This window comes from Hyperolius riggenbachi, chromosome 2, assembly GCF_040937935.1.
Source record: "Hyperolius riggenbachi isolate aHypRig1 chromosome 2, aHypRig1.pri, whole genome shotgun sequence".
Taxonomy (NCBI): Eukaryota; Metazoa; Chordata; class Amphibia; order Anura; family Hyperoliidae; genus Hyperolius; species Hyperolius riggenbachi.
The window spans coordinates 542,742,435-542,757,605 of NC_090647.1; the positions used below are offsets into that span (position 1 = coordinate 542,742,435).

General features: G+C 44.4%; 1 protein-coding gene across 5 annotated transcripts in view; it reads left to right on the plus strand.

Annotated features, from left to right (window-relative positions):
• CTPS2 (CTP synthase 2) overlaps positions 1–15,171 on the plus strand; it is a 300,027-nt gene that overhangs the window by 111,644 nt on the left and 173,212 nt on the right. For all 5 annotated transcript variants that reach the window (XM_068270769.1, XM_068270771.1, XM_068270768.1 and 2 more), the window contains one exon: positions 3,281–3,432. In XM_068270769.1, the coding sequence (XP_068126870.1) occupies positions 3,281–3,432 (152 nt within the window). The remainder of the gene's footprint in view (positions 1–3,280; positions 3,433–15,171) is intronic.

A 15,171-nucleotide genomic window follows, 5' to 3' on the forward strand; every position in this document is an offset into this window, starting at 1 on the left:
AGGTCAGAGGTCCGGGCAGGCAGCCAGCAATCACATATTGGTGGACAGGTCAGAGGTCCAGGCAGGCAGCAGCCACATATTGGTCAGCGCTCCTTATTGCAGCCATATGCAGTCACCCAGTGCAACAACCACTCAACAGGTGACCATCACCCAGATAAAGCCAGCACAAAAATGGGTCAGATCACAATAAAACAATGTAACCTCAAAAACTCATAAAAACAACATGAGTGAGTACAAGATAGGAAGCTGATACTCACATGGAGGGTCCTTATACACAGTACCCAGATGTATCACTGCATGTTTAAAACCAACAGCACGTAAAGTACAAGGTACAGAAGTCCTTAGGAGAGTCTTTGCCCACGTCTCCACTCCCTACCAGGTTTCGGCGTAAGCCGTCAACATCGTCCCCCAATGACGGCTTATGCCGAAACCTGGTAGGGAGTGGAGAAGTGTGCAAAGACTCTCCTAAGGATTTCTACACCTTGCACTTTACATGCTGTTGGTTGTAAAGGATACCAGATGTCCAAAAAAACCCTAATATGCAGTGGGTAAGGGAGCAAGGGCCGCTTCCATTAGATGCGGTGCGATGCGCCTGGAGGGGTTACAGGAGAACAGTAGCTGACTGGGCGGAACGGAAGGAGTGGTATTAGCTCTTACTCCCCTACCCACCACATATTAGTTTTTTTTTTACATCTGGTATTCTTTAAAGGCGCAGTGATACATCTGGGTCCTGTGTGTAAGCACCCAGGATGGATCAGCTTTCTATCTTGTTCTCATTCATGTTGTTTTTTATGAGTTTTTGAGATGAAACTGTTTTATTGCGATCCGACCCTGTTGAGTAGTTGTGGCACTGGGCTACTGCAGATGGCTGCAATAAGGAGCGCTGAGGAATTGTGGAGTATGGAGGAATGATATCAAACACATTAGCGGTTGCCTTAAACTGCCATTATCCGCTTCAAAAGAGAATGACTATCCCGTGATAAATAACGGATATCTGAAGCGTAATGTGACCTTCTCTGTAAAAGTCGCTTTTTATGGGCGCTGCAGATTGCTGAACATTAAAACGATGTAAATAAAAACTGGAGATAACTATCCAGAAAGGAAGTAATCTGTGTTGTGGATGATGAACTGCTTTATACAGAGATGAGCTGCAGGAATAAATAATATCTGGCTTCTTCTGAAGTATTTTGTAGATGTAAATGTTGTCGAGAAGGTCACAAACTAGGTAGAAACTGTGTCTTTTTAGTTCAGTATTATGTTATACTTTATTCGATGGGCTTATCGGCCACTATTGGAAAAGGTCAGAAAAAACATGTTTTGCCTGTTGTATGTTACCTGGATTCATTACAGGAGGGTGTTGAAGGTCCTTGAAGCCTATCGAATTCATCCAACAAAATTTAAAGGGAACCTAAACTGAGAAGGATATGGATTTTTCCTTTTAAAATAATGCCAGTTGCCTGACTCTCCTGCTGATTCCGTGTCTTTAATACTTTTAGCCACAGCCCCTCAACAAGCATGCAGATCAGGTGCTCTGACTGAAGTCAGACTGGATTAGCTGCATGCTTGTTTCAGGTGTGATTTAGCCACTACTGCAGCCAAAGACATCAACAGGCTACCAGGCAACTGGTATGGTTTAAAAGGAAACATTCATATCCCTCTCTGTTAATGATCCCTTTAAAGCAGTAGGATCAGCCATACTATGCGAGGGAAAAACACACATATATAAGTAGATAAATACTTGATCTACTTACATAACACATGTATTGTACTGTCCACGTTTTGATTTCAGTGAATGCTATATAGTAAATGAAGAGAATTCTTTTCCTGGTATGAACCAGCATGCAACTGTTTGGCACTGACTACTAAAGGGCCAGTGCTCCTTAAGTATGTGATAACGCCAAATCATAACAGCAGAAAAAGTTTTGAAAGTTTTGAATGCAGGATTAGCATGATCTTTCAGCAGTGTCAACTCAGGTATCACCTCTGCCATGGCAGAGCAGCTATTTAGTAAACACAGGATGTTACCTCTATGTCGCTAGGAGGAGGGAAGCCTCTTCTGGATCCAGGGGCTTCTCCCTCCTGAGGTAAGTATCTACATGTGGCTTCCCCAAAGCTCACAGGTTTGCTTTAAAGCGGACTTGAACTCAGAACTTCTTCTCTGCTCTAAATGATAAGCAACAGCATAATAACCTTTTAAAGAAAAAAATTCTTTGTTACAGCTTATAGAAATCCTGCAATAAATCTGCAGTGTGTCTACTTCCTGCTTTCATGGAAGCAGACATAGGGTTAACAACCTGTGTTTACCAATTAGCAGCTCAGCCATGGCAGAGGAAATTCCTGAGCTGACACAGCTGAGAGACCAAATTACACTTGTGATTAGTCACAGATGAGGAAGAATTAGGCACACTAAACTCTCTAGATACATACAGGGTGCATTTTCCTAGGTTTTCCTTCTGTCCTGTGCAAGAGTTCGGCCCACTCTAACTACTTTAGGACCGCCTCACGCCAATGGGCGTGGCCGCTTTGGCAGCCCCAGGCCCGCCTAACGCCAATTGGCGTCGAGTCCTGGGGCTGCATTTTGCAGGAGATCGCGCGCAGGCTGCGCGTGCATCTCCTGCTCGGGTGGTGGAGCTCCGCCCCCTATTCAGTCTCCGAGCGGCAATCACCGCTCGGGAGACTGTTAGACGGCGTGATCGCCGTCTATTTACTTGTACAGCGATGCGATCGGCAGCAGCGCTGTACTGGGGACAGCCGTGTGACACGGCTGTCCCCTCCTGAGGCTGGGCAGTGATCGGCTGATCACCCTGATTGGCTGGCGGGGGGAGGGTGCAGGGGAGGACAAATTAAAAAAAAAAAAAAAAAGCAAAATGTATTAAAAATAAATAAAAAAAATATTTATAAAAAAAAACAACAACTGTGGAGCAATCAGACCCCACCAACAGAGAGCGATGTTGGTGGAGGGGAAAAAGGGGGGGGGGGGGGGAATCACTCGTGTGCTGTGTTGTGCGGCCCTGCAGCAAGGCCTTAAAGCTACAGTGGCCAATTTAGCAATAATTAGCCTGGTGTTTAGGGGGGTTTAACACTGCAGTCCTCAAGTGGTTAAACTACCTTCTATAATAAGCAAAAATATTGACTTGACATGTGGTGGTATTTAAAAATGCTTGTAATTGAAACTGATATACATTGAGACTCCTCATTGGACAATTGTACACTCTCAGCATGTACACTTCTTGCCAATAAATTACTCAGCGAATATTTATTTATTGTTTTCCCCTTCCAGGTAATTTTCATTCACGATGTGTCCTCTACCTACCGAGTTCCCATCTTGTTGGAGGAACAAGGGATCATCAAGTACTTAAAACACAGACTGAACCTTCCAGTGGACGACGAGAAAAGCAGACATCTTCTGAAGTGGCAAAGAATGGCCGATAGGTACGAGTGGTCATTCATTTCTATTCACAGTATTAGATGTGAAGCCGGGTGAACAACAATCAGTCCATTACTTTTACTACCTTTTAATCCTTTAGCAGCCAATTTATTTAGAGGCTTGCAAGTTCTCCAGGCTAATATATTTTAGCACCTTTGTATTTGTTACTTTTCCTTGTATTGTGATTAGCACTGCTGTAATGTGTATTTATAGCCATTTGTCACTAGATGGCAGTGTGAGACAATAACAGAGGACTTCTGCTTTCAGTTTCTATATTTTCTGCCAGCAGAGAGACATCAAAGCATTCAGAGAACTTACAGCACAACGACGACTGAGGGTCAAAAGCAGTGCACTTATCTCAAGCGAGATAACGCTATTGAAGCTGCTTATGGGTTAAAGAGGAATTTTACTAATTACAACTGAATAAATATTTGTTACATCACTGAGGAATGTTTGTTTGCTGTGTGCTCTGAAGTGAGCAGAAACAATACCTGGTCTTCCAGCATGCAGCGGGAGAAGAAGGCGTTGTGACAACATAGCCTAGGCTAAACATTGCTGAGAGGGAGGGGTTACATACCCATATAGAGCCATATATGGATATATGTGTGTTTGATGCTGGAACCAGGATGATTGACTTAAATGTTGGTATCTTGAATAATTAAATACATTGGGGTTGGACTATCACACATTGCACGCCTTATCAGAGTTAGCATGCCTTATCAGAGTTAGGGTGTCTTATCAGAGTAGCAGTAGCATAGCGTAGACGTAGATCTGCTCTCCTGAATTCACTAATGAAATATGCTTTTAAACCTGTAAAATATTACATGTGGCAAAAGCAATACTTACACTGGATTCTTAGTCAGTATTTCCTCACTGCTCCAGCAGATTAGCCACGCTACAAGAACTTTTAAGAAAAGACAACACTTTGATAGAAAGTTGCTGAAAGAATTAGTAGACTGTCTTTCACTTTGCTTGGAAGGCTGGGTGGGTTACGTTGCTAGTTGTCTCATTCGTTTATTTTCAGTTCAGATTTAATTAAAAGTCCAGTTACTTGTCTGTAATTTAAATATATTAACAGAGTAACCAAGCAGCTCGGAGTGACCCAAAACCACAAAAAAAAAATATAGGGGACTAAAAGGGATCGAAAACCAAGCATTAAAGGGACACTTAAGCCAGGAATAAAAATAATATTTACTTGCCTGCGGCTTCTACCAGCCCCCTGCATCCGCCCTGTGCCCTCACAGTCACTCACAGAGCATCCGGTCCCCCGCCACCAGCTAGTTTTTTTTTTTTTCACTGACAGGCCATGACAGGGAGCCGGCGGGCTTTCTGTGCCTGCACAGGCCTGGCCACGCATATCCTTCTTCTTGTTCCCGTCCTCAATAGCGTCCTGGACAGGCGCAGGCCAGTATTGCAGATGGGAACGCAAAGAAAAACACGCGTGTCCAGGCCTGTCGGGCCTGTTAGTGAAAAGTAAACTAGCTGGCGGAGGGGGAGCAGAGGCTCTGTGAGTGACTGCGAGGGCACGGGATGGCTAGAAGGGGCTGGTGGAAGCCCCAGGCATGTAAAACTGAATATTTATTCCTGGCTTAAGTGCCACTTTAAAGCCAATGGGTACCGGTTAAAAAAAGAAAAAGTCAGATACTCACCTAAGGAGAGGGAAGGCTCGGTCCTAATGAGCCTTCCCTCTCCTCTCCCGGTGCCCTCGGTGCTGCGCTGGCTCCCCGTTCGGAACTTCGGAGGTCTTCGGGAGCACTCGGGCTTCCGAAGACGGGCCGCTGCATACTACGTACGCACGAGCGCGTCAGAGAGGGCGCTCGCGCATGCGTAGTATGGAGCGGCCGCGTCATCGGGAGCTCGAGTGCTCCCGAAGGCTTCCGAAAGGTCCCTTCGGCATGCGGAAGTGGCAGTATTTGACCGAACTGGTCGAATACTGCCACGGGGGATCCTGCGCGGGCCCGGGCACCGGGAGAGGAGAGGGAAGGCTCATTAGGACCGAGCCTTCCCTCTCCTTAGGTGAGTATCTGACTGTATCTGACAGTGAAAATAATGTAATAAAAATGTGCTTCATTTTTACATTAATTATGTATAAATGATTTAGTCAGTGTTTGCCCATTGTAAAAGCTTTCCTCTCCCTGATTTACATTCTGACATTTATCACATGGTGACATTTTTACTGCTGGCAGGTGATGTCAGTGGAAGGAGATGTTGCTTGCTTTTTTTGGGCGGTTGGAAACAGTGTCCCACAATGCAATGAGGTTCACAGACAGGAAACTGTCAGGGCCATGGTCCTGACATCACACTGTGGGAGGGGTTTCACCACAATATCAGCCATACAGAGCCTCCTGATGATCCATTTGTGAAAAGTAAAATAATTCTCATGGAGAAGGGGATATCAGCTACTGATTGGGATGAAGTTCAATTCTTGGTCGCATCATCAATCATCGTCATGCTCTTGGCAGCACTGATTTTCATCCGATTCGATTAAAATGAATAGGATGGTCGATCGGCCGCCAAGTCGCCTAATGTATGGCCACCTTTAGGCCAGAAACCCACTAGGAGCGATTTCTAATCGTTATTGATTTGAAACCTCTTGCTAATGCAATGCTATGGGGTATGTTTATAAAATCACATCTCTCTAGTGGGATCACTTCCATAGCATTACATTAACAAGAGTTTTCAAATCGTAAAGCGCTCAGAAAATCGCTCCAAGTGGGTTTCTGGCCTAAGAGCTGGAACCCACTAGAGCGATTTTTTGAGTGTTTAGGGAGCGATTCAAAACGCTAGCGATTTCCCTTAACGCTCAGCTAATGTTATTGGATGGGCCAAATACCACTGGAGCGATTGCGATAACCAAAATCGCAAACGCTGGACATGCAACATTTTTGAGCGTTAGCGTTTTGCGTTAGCGTTTCTGCAATGTAAAGTATATAAACGCTGACGTAATCACTCATAAATCGCTATACAGAGCGATTGGCTAGCGTTTTTAAATTACAGCACACTAAAAAAATTGAAATTCATTGAAAGGACCAATCAGAATTAAAAACGCTAATCGCAAATCGCTATCACAATCGCTGGCAAAAAGCTTAGAATTTTTTAAATCACTACCAAAATCACCAGAAAACTGTGAAGAAATCGCTTACAAAACGCTAGCGATTGCGATTAGCTATAGTGCTTTGTAGTGGAAATTGTATTGGTGAAGAACAGGATCCGGCACCAAAGAACTGCATAAAACTTTTATTTCATCCCCAAACGTGACCGATACAAAGTGAATCGGACTTAGAATCTGTATACTTGGAATTCACATATCCTCTTGAACAATATGTAATTTTTTTTCTCTTTCTCTGTCAGAGATCTAATCTGTCATTCTAATGATCCCAATTTGAACAGCCTCGCAAGGTACATTGTGCCTGAGATTTGAGCTCATTGTGCCTGAGATTTGAGCTCATTGTGCCTGAGATTTGAGCTCATTGTGCCTGAGATGTGAGCTCATTGTGCCTGAGATTTGATCTGGACGCCTGCCAGTTAGCTGAATGCAGTCATTAGCCCCCATGACTGTTAAACGACTTGTTATAGGCAGATTTGATTTTCACTTAATCATTTATTTTTTTTACATAGCTCCTTAATTAAGCATGAGGATGCAACCTGCTTCACCTCCTGCTCACCACCGTATCAACCTCCACGCTCAGCTTGTAGCGGCTGTAACATATGTGTCCATTCCTCCATAAAGAATATTGATTTTTCACAGCGCCAGATCTCATATCTCCAGCTGTTCCAAATAATGTATTTTTAAAGAGACATATGGATTGCTGTGCTGCAGAATCCACAGCGTTACTTGCAAGGAAAATAGGTATACCGTATTTTTTATCGTATAAGACGTTCCAGACTATAAGACCCATCTAGGTTTAGAGGCAGTAGCATGGCTAAGGAGCTGTGGGCCCCGATGCAAGTTTTACATGGACCCCCCAAGCCCTATATACACAGCAATTGATACGGCGCACCAAAACCTGCCAAGGACAACCACAGTGTCAGAGGTGCAAGAAGGGGATGAGGGACAGTTTGTTAATGATTACTACTATTTAAAGCATCTATAGAAATGATTATTACCAGCACAGGACCACTAGAGAGACAATATTGTGGTTGAGAGAGGGCCCCTCGGGCCCCCTGTGGCCCAAGGGCCCCAATGCGATCGCTCCCCCTATTGCTACGCCACTGTTTAGAGGGCAAAAAAAAAACAGAGGAAAAAATATACTAAATCTGGTGTGTCCATGGTCAAAGTAGATGTTCTTCCCCAATTAATGTGTACCCCTTGTACCTCGTGTCCTCCTGTGTCACCGACTCCCCATGTGTCCTTCTGTGTCTCACATGTGTTCTCTGCTCCCCCTTGTGTCTTCCTGTGTTGTCCATGTGTCCTTCTGTGTCCCACATGTGTCCCCCACTTGTTACCTTATATCCTCATGTGTCCTCCTCCACTCCCCTTGTGTAGTTATAAGCAGTGGCAACACAGCCCACCTAATCCATCAATTTGATCAGTGATCAGAAACCTCTCCACTCTCTCTCTCTCTCTCTCTCTCTCTCTCTCTCTCTCTCTCTCTCTCTCTCTCTCTCTCTCTCTCTCTCTCTCTCTCTCTCTCTCTCTCTCTCTCTCTCGGCTCCCCTAGTCTCATCAGCAGAAGTCGTCACTAGGGGAGCAGTGAATGAGAGGAGAGGTCCCTGATCGCAGCGGGCTCTGATGGATTAGGTGAGCTGTGCTGCCACTCCTTATGACTGTACACTGGGAGCGGAGGAGGACACAAGGAGGGGGGAGCAGAGGAAACATTGGGAATGTACAGGGAGTCCCCGACATCACTGCTGGTCGGCGGTTTGTAACGGCGGGCATTTGTAAGTCGGGAACTCCCTGTAATTGGCATAGAAGACGCAGTGACTTTTTCCTCCAATTTTGGGGAGAGAAAAAGTGTGTCGTATTTGACCAAACATATGGTAACTGCAAATAATAGAAGTAAGTAATTTAGGTGTGATTCGTAGCCAGGAATTGGACACCACCATAGGTACCCATGTTAAGTTATCCAATTACCAACTACAGCTGTAATTCATATAATACGGGACAGCAGGTATGTGACTGTGGAGTTATATATAGCGGTGTTACATAGAATCCGAGGTGGTGAGGGGGGCAGATGGGACATGCGCTATAGCCTGCCGAAATTAGCAACGATACTTGTCGCTATCTTGGAGGGTAATAGGAGGAGGGGGATACCCTGCTCAAAACGCCCACTAGGGGAATTCCTGCAGGCTTTCCCCAGCTGCCATTGAGCAGCTGTCTCTGTCTAGCCGTGCACTTGCCGCTCCCCTGCTGGAAGAGAATATCTCTCTCCTTCCAGTATCGTGACCCCTTTAGGTCACGATAGAGAAACTAAAAGATATCTGGCCAACGGAGCTCAGAGAGCAGCGGGGATGACGGCTACCTGATCCGCCCAGCCTCCCTGATCACGTAGTCTAGTTGTTGTTTTTAAATTTAAAACCCCACCTCGGGCTCTCTTGAAAAGTGCAAAAAGCAGCAGTGGAGTTTGGCTACACATGTGGCTGAACTCCATAGCGGTGGTGACACTGGTTTGTGGCGTTTGATAGTGGCAGTGTTAGTGTTAGGCGGAGGTGCGGTAAGTTAGTGTTAGGCATAGATGGAGGGAGGTTAGTGTGAGAATAAGATATGATAGACTGATAAAGAATATCAGTAAAGCTATGGACACTCTGAAAGATAGATCGTGTCGATCGTGAAAGATCACTCGACAGTCTATCTTCCACGACATTTACGTTACGTGAACTGATGTGTTAAAGGGGGGTATGGTATAACCGTCGTTTGTTAATTTTTTTACCCGCCGATATCAGAACGATCCATTGTTCATTTTCCTCAATTTTTTGTTATCTCGTGTGTGCAAGGTTTCACACTACCAATAATATAGTATTGATAACATATGATAGCATAATAACCCTAAAATTACTGATATTCAACTATTGACAAAACTCACTCCCCCATATAACATGTAGTGCTTTTAAATGTACACTTAAAGGGAATCTGAAGTGAAAATAAACGTATGAGATAATGAATTGTAAGTGTAGTACAGCTAAGAAATAGAACATTAGTAGCAAAAAAAAAAGTCTCATTGTCTTCCAGTACAGGAAGAGTTAAGAAACTTCAGTTGTTATCTATGCAAAAGAGCTTCTCTGAGCTCTTTGACTAAGCTTTGTCAGCTTCTGTGCTGTTTTCTGAAGCACTTATCTCAACTTTTCTCTGACTGGTTCTTGTTTGTTTAACCACTTAAAGACCACAGGCTTACCCCCCCCCCCCCCCCCCCCCACACACACACACACTGACCAGGCCATTTTTTACAATTCTTATATATAAAGAGAGTGGCGCTGGGATCAATATACTTTTATTTTCATATAAGAATTGAAATAGTGAAGATGAAAAATCATCAAGAGAAATCACATCAAATTGGAAGGAGAAATTATCACAATACTATACGCTTTTTCAAAAAGTATATAAAAATACATAAAAATCATCAGGGTTTTGCCCATATGATGCTCAAGTGCATAGACCAGGTTCAGGGGCTTCTAAAATCAGCTCCAATTTTTAGAAGTCCCTGAACCTGGTCTATGCACTTGAGTGGGCAAAACCCTCATGATTTTTATGGTTTTTTTTATATAATTTTTTTACATTTTATGAAAAAGTGTATAGTATTGTGGGAATTTCTCCCTCCATTTTTATGTGGCTTCTCTTGATGATTTTTCATCTTCACTATTGAATTTTTATATGAAAATAAAAGTATATTAATTCCAGCGCCACTCTCTTTATATAGAAGTCTATCTTGATTAGGAAGGGATAAGGGGATATCCCGAACCTGAGGGAAGGCAGCAGGAGGCGGTGTAACATAATTATTTGAATTAATTTAAAACGCAGCGTCCTACAATTTTTATCATTTGACTTTTTTTGCAATTCAGCACACTGCTGCTTTAACAGTGTGCTGCACAGCCATACAACTTAGCACACAAATGAATGTGCCCTCATTTTCTGCCCACCAACAGAGCTTTCTGTTGGTGGGATCTGATTGCTGCTGCAGGCTTTTTTTATTTCTTTTTTTAAAAATAATAAGGCTATTTCTTTTTAATTTTTTACCCTCCCCCAAAGTCCAATCAGGGCGATCACTCTCATAGCCAGGCATCAGCCTATGAGAGCGATCACTTTGTGTGCTGCTCCAGGGGACAGTCAAGTGACGTGGCTGTCCCCAGTACAGCGCTGCGGTAGATCTCAGCGCTGTACAATGTTAATAAACTGGCCGGTGTTGTGTCTGATTAAGCTGCCTGTGGATTTGCGCTGCCCCGCATGCGCAGTAGGAGACTGTGCGGCCACATTTCCTATTGAATGATGCTGCTGGAGGTAAAATACTAAATATCTCCGCTCCCACACTTCTTACACTCCCCAAATTTTCAGGGTAGAGAGGGGACCCCCCGAACTATCTCTATACCAAACTGCAGCCCCCGAGACCCATTGGTTCCCGAGATAGATTTCTCTAATCTATCTCTTGAACCAGCGGGTCTCGTGGGCTGCAATTTGGCATAAAGGTCGTTCGGGGGGGTCCACTCCCTACCCTCAAAATTTGGGGAGTGTAAGAGGTGTGGGAGCGGAGATATTTCGTATTTTATCTCCAGCAGCATCATTACCTTCACACTGAGCATGCGTGCTACTCAGTGTGGAAGGGAGCATCCGGGCAGCGCAATCAGACATTACACCGGCATCCCCACTGACTCTAACGTCAGTGCCGGGTCCCGGCTTGATGACGTCATCAAGCCTCGACCCGTAACTGAGCAGCACTACGAGCGGGGATGCCGGCAAGAGCGGAGGGATTCATTGCGGCTCATCGCTGGAGCCTGGAAGGTGAGTAAATGCTGCTGGCTACAGGGAGGCCATCTGGCTACAGGGGGGACACAATGCCCAGGTACCAAAAGTGGTGATCTGGCTGCCTGACCCCGCCCCCCCATGCAAATTCACCTGGTCCTTAAAGGGGAACTGAAGAGAGAGGTATATGGAGGCTGTCATGTTTATTTCCTTTTAATCAATACCAGTTGCCTGGCAGCCCTGCTGGTCTATTTCTCTGCAGTAGTATCTGATTAAAACCAGAAACAAGCATGCAGCTAGTCTTGTCAGATCAGACTTCTAAGTCTGAAACACCTGATCTGCTGCATGCTTGTTCAGGGGCTATGGCTAATAGTATTAGAGGCAGAGGATCAGCAGGGCTGCCAGGCAACTGGTATTGTCTAAAAGGAAATAAACATGACAGCCTCCATATACCTCTCTCTTCAGTTCCCCTTTAAGGGAGATTAGACAGTTGGTCCCCAATAGGTTAAAAGGAAACAAATATGGCAGCTTCCATCTGTCTTTCACTTCAAGTTCCCTTTAACTGCCGCATTATCTGAGATTGTTAACAGTTTGCTGTTGAGTTGATAACAGAGACTGCAATGTATTTGACCTAGACAAGTATAGTCAGTGCCTGCAATGTAGATTTGCCCTTGACAAATGATAGATACAATTCAGGGACAATCACTGCTAGAATCTCATGCATGGCAAATATATTCAGCATAAAAGGATGTACCGGTATATATATCCGAGTTACAAACTCCTTTGTCGGGCCTGCAGGCTCGGAAGGAGTCATTTCCATCCTTATTTATGTGGCTTCCATCGTGGCTTTATCTTGAGGGCTAATATAACGGCGCAGTGGAAACCAATATATAGGATTCTCTTTTTTTTACCCCTTATACGGGCCTCATCAGAAGCAGTGCTGCAGCTCAGCTTATTGAAGGTGTCAGAATGACTGACAAATTCCTTCCATGAGGTGAGCAGAGTGATGGATAGGCCTCGCGTCCCATCAGGCCATGCGGGGAAAGTGTATCGGCATCACAAATGGCACATTCATCTCCTCAGTGTATTGTCATTCAGCACATGTACAAGGTGCATACAAATAGCAAGCTGCTATGGGAGGGGTTCCTTCAGATGAGGCAAGCCACTTAACCCTCTCTAATCCTATGTCGGACTGTGCCTGATATTGGCCTTTGCCGGCGTAAGCCCCAATGTCCAACATAGGCCACAATTTAGTAAGGTCATACTGCTGATAATAAGGCAGGTGAAAACTTTTCACGCCACATCAAACAGTATTTTAAAGAGACGCTGAAGCGAAAAAAAAAAAATTATGAAATAGTGAATTGGTTGTGTACTATGAATAATTACTAGAAGATTAGCAGCAAAGAAAATATTCTCATACTTTTATTTTCAGGTATATAGTGTTTTTTCTAACATTGCATCATTCTATAATATGTGCAGATTACACAACACTCAGCATTCAAAATGAGTCTTTCAGAGCAGTCTGTGAAGTAATGACCTCTCCTCTGCCAGAGGAAAAGTAAATAGTCCAGGAACAGTTGAGATAATAAAAGTTAGATAACAGCCCTCTCCATGACTAACTTAGTCGGAGAGCTTAATGGCTTGTTTGCATAGAGATAACAACTGGAGTTTCTCAACTCTTCCTGTACTGGAAACAATTACACTGATGTATCTGATCTTAATGTTTTATTTCACATACAAATCATAATATCATCATTTTTTTTTCCGCTTCAGTGTCTCTTTAATTGTTAATTCACTAAAGAAGCTTGCCTTGTCAAGGTGTAGTGATATGTTTTCACAGTGACAGTGTTGTGTAATCACTCCAGTCCTTAAAGAGACTCAGAGATAAGTCAAGTGGCCATTTTTTTACTTACCCGGGGCTTCCTCCAGCCCCATAAGCGTGGATGCATCCCTCACCGTCATCCCTCAGTCCTCAAGAAATCCTCCGTTTAGCCGCAGTTAACCCCCGGTACTAGGCTCAGTAGGGCTCAGTCTGACTGAGTGACGTTAGCCAGGTCTTGCGCAGAAGGTCCACGCATGCGCAGAAGGTCCCCTGCTGACGTCGCTGAGCCGAATAATGTAGAAGATTGCAGCTTAAGGGAGGGGGGGGCGGGAGGTTGGACTACCAGGAAGATTTGTTTGTGTGTGTCCCTCTCCGTGTGCCTGCTGCGAATATTTCTCTCTCTACAGAGATTCCTCTGCATAAACTAGTAAAAAATACAGCAGACGGCTCAGAATGCTTTATATTACATTGTTACAGTAGTAAAACTCCGCTTACCGACAGACCAGATGATAATTCCTCACACACTTTACAGTTGTTATCAATTGCATTCCTCTCTGTGAATTAATATCCTATCTTTAACTTTAGAATTCTGTTGTTATTTTTAGGATTGAAGCCTTAACTTTAGAATTCACTCCTTAACGCCAAACCTTAAAAATAAGGACAAATAATCCTTATTTTAAGGTTTGCCTGAGGTAAATTGCTTAGTGAATGCTAAATGCTTTATCACCATGATGATTACAGTAAAAACAGCACAGAATCATTATAAAAGGGGTTCTTTAAGGTTTTAAAAAAAAGTTTCACTTACCTGGATCTGTCCTACGCCGGTCCTCAAGGATCATCCAGCCCCCTGCCGAGGCTCAGTTTCTATTTGGCTGACTTACAGGTTGACCGCCACTGCGCCTGAGCGGAATTTTTCTCATACTGCTCCTGCGCAGGATGCTCCCGGCAATGTGAGCGGGAGCAAGGACCCATGTGGCCGCGCAGGCCACATGTAGTCGGCGAAACGGAAAGTGAGACGCGGTAGTGGACCGGATGATCCCTGAGGACCGGCATGGGACAGGACGTCTGCAGGGGGTCGGTAGAAGCCCCAGATAAGTGAAACTTAAAAAAAAAAAGACCTTGAAGAACCCCTTTAAGGACAGGAGATAAGGTTAGTGAATTGTGGTAATAGGAAAAATGGCTGCCACTAGGTAACGCCGTTGCACAGTATCAGCCCAGTTACATCAAAGTGTCGGTTTAAGTCTTTTGATCGCCGCCGGCCTCATCCTTGGCTGCTGGGCAACGTGATTTAAATAGTACATGGTGCATTCCGGCTCATCACTGGGGCGCTATAACTGGATCTAGTTAGTCACAGCATCACCCTGGGATCCACCGCTGTGGGTGTCAGACCGCAATTACACTGGCAGGCATGCAATGAGGGCAGAGCTACAGTGCATAAGCTGATTTCTGGCCCCGCCCCTGGCTGTTACAGTGCGTACATCTATTCTGTGCTGAGTAACTGGCTCTTTCTGGCATTGTAGTGACTTGGCATGAGGATGCGAGATTTGTTGTGCCCTGTCTAAGAAAATGCCCTCATTTCTAGCCTTTCTAGAGGACATTTCCTATGCGCTGTGCAGTACTGCCATAGGCTTGGAGTCTACTGGGGAGAATCTGCTGAGGTTTGTAGCGTGTGTGGAATACTGCGTTGTAAAACCTTAAAGTGTAACTGTCGGGCATAAAATTAAAAATCGATTCTTTATTGTTAACGGGTAAACAAGTAATAACAACCAGGCAATCCAGAAGTTATAATCACTATTACTTTTCTTGTTGATAAATGATCATTCCCCAGTTTACCTGACTCTTATTTGGTACACACAAAGGAAGTTGCCGGGCATGCTGGGCTGTCTTTTTCTGCTTCTTTATTTCCCCTTAGACTTAACTAATCTAGCCTGATTGGCTGAAGCCTCTCCCCCCCCCCCCCCCCCCCACACACACACACACACAAACAAACAAACACCTCTGTTCTTCTCTGATTGGCCAACATTTCTCATG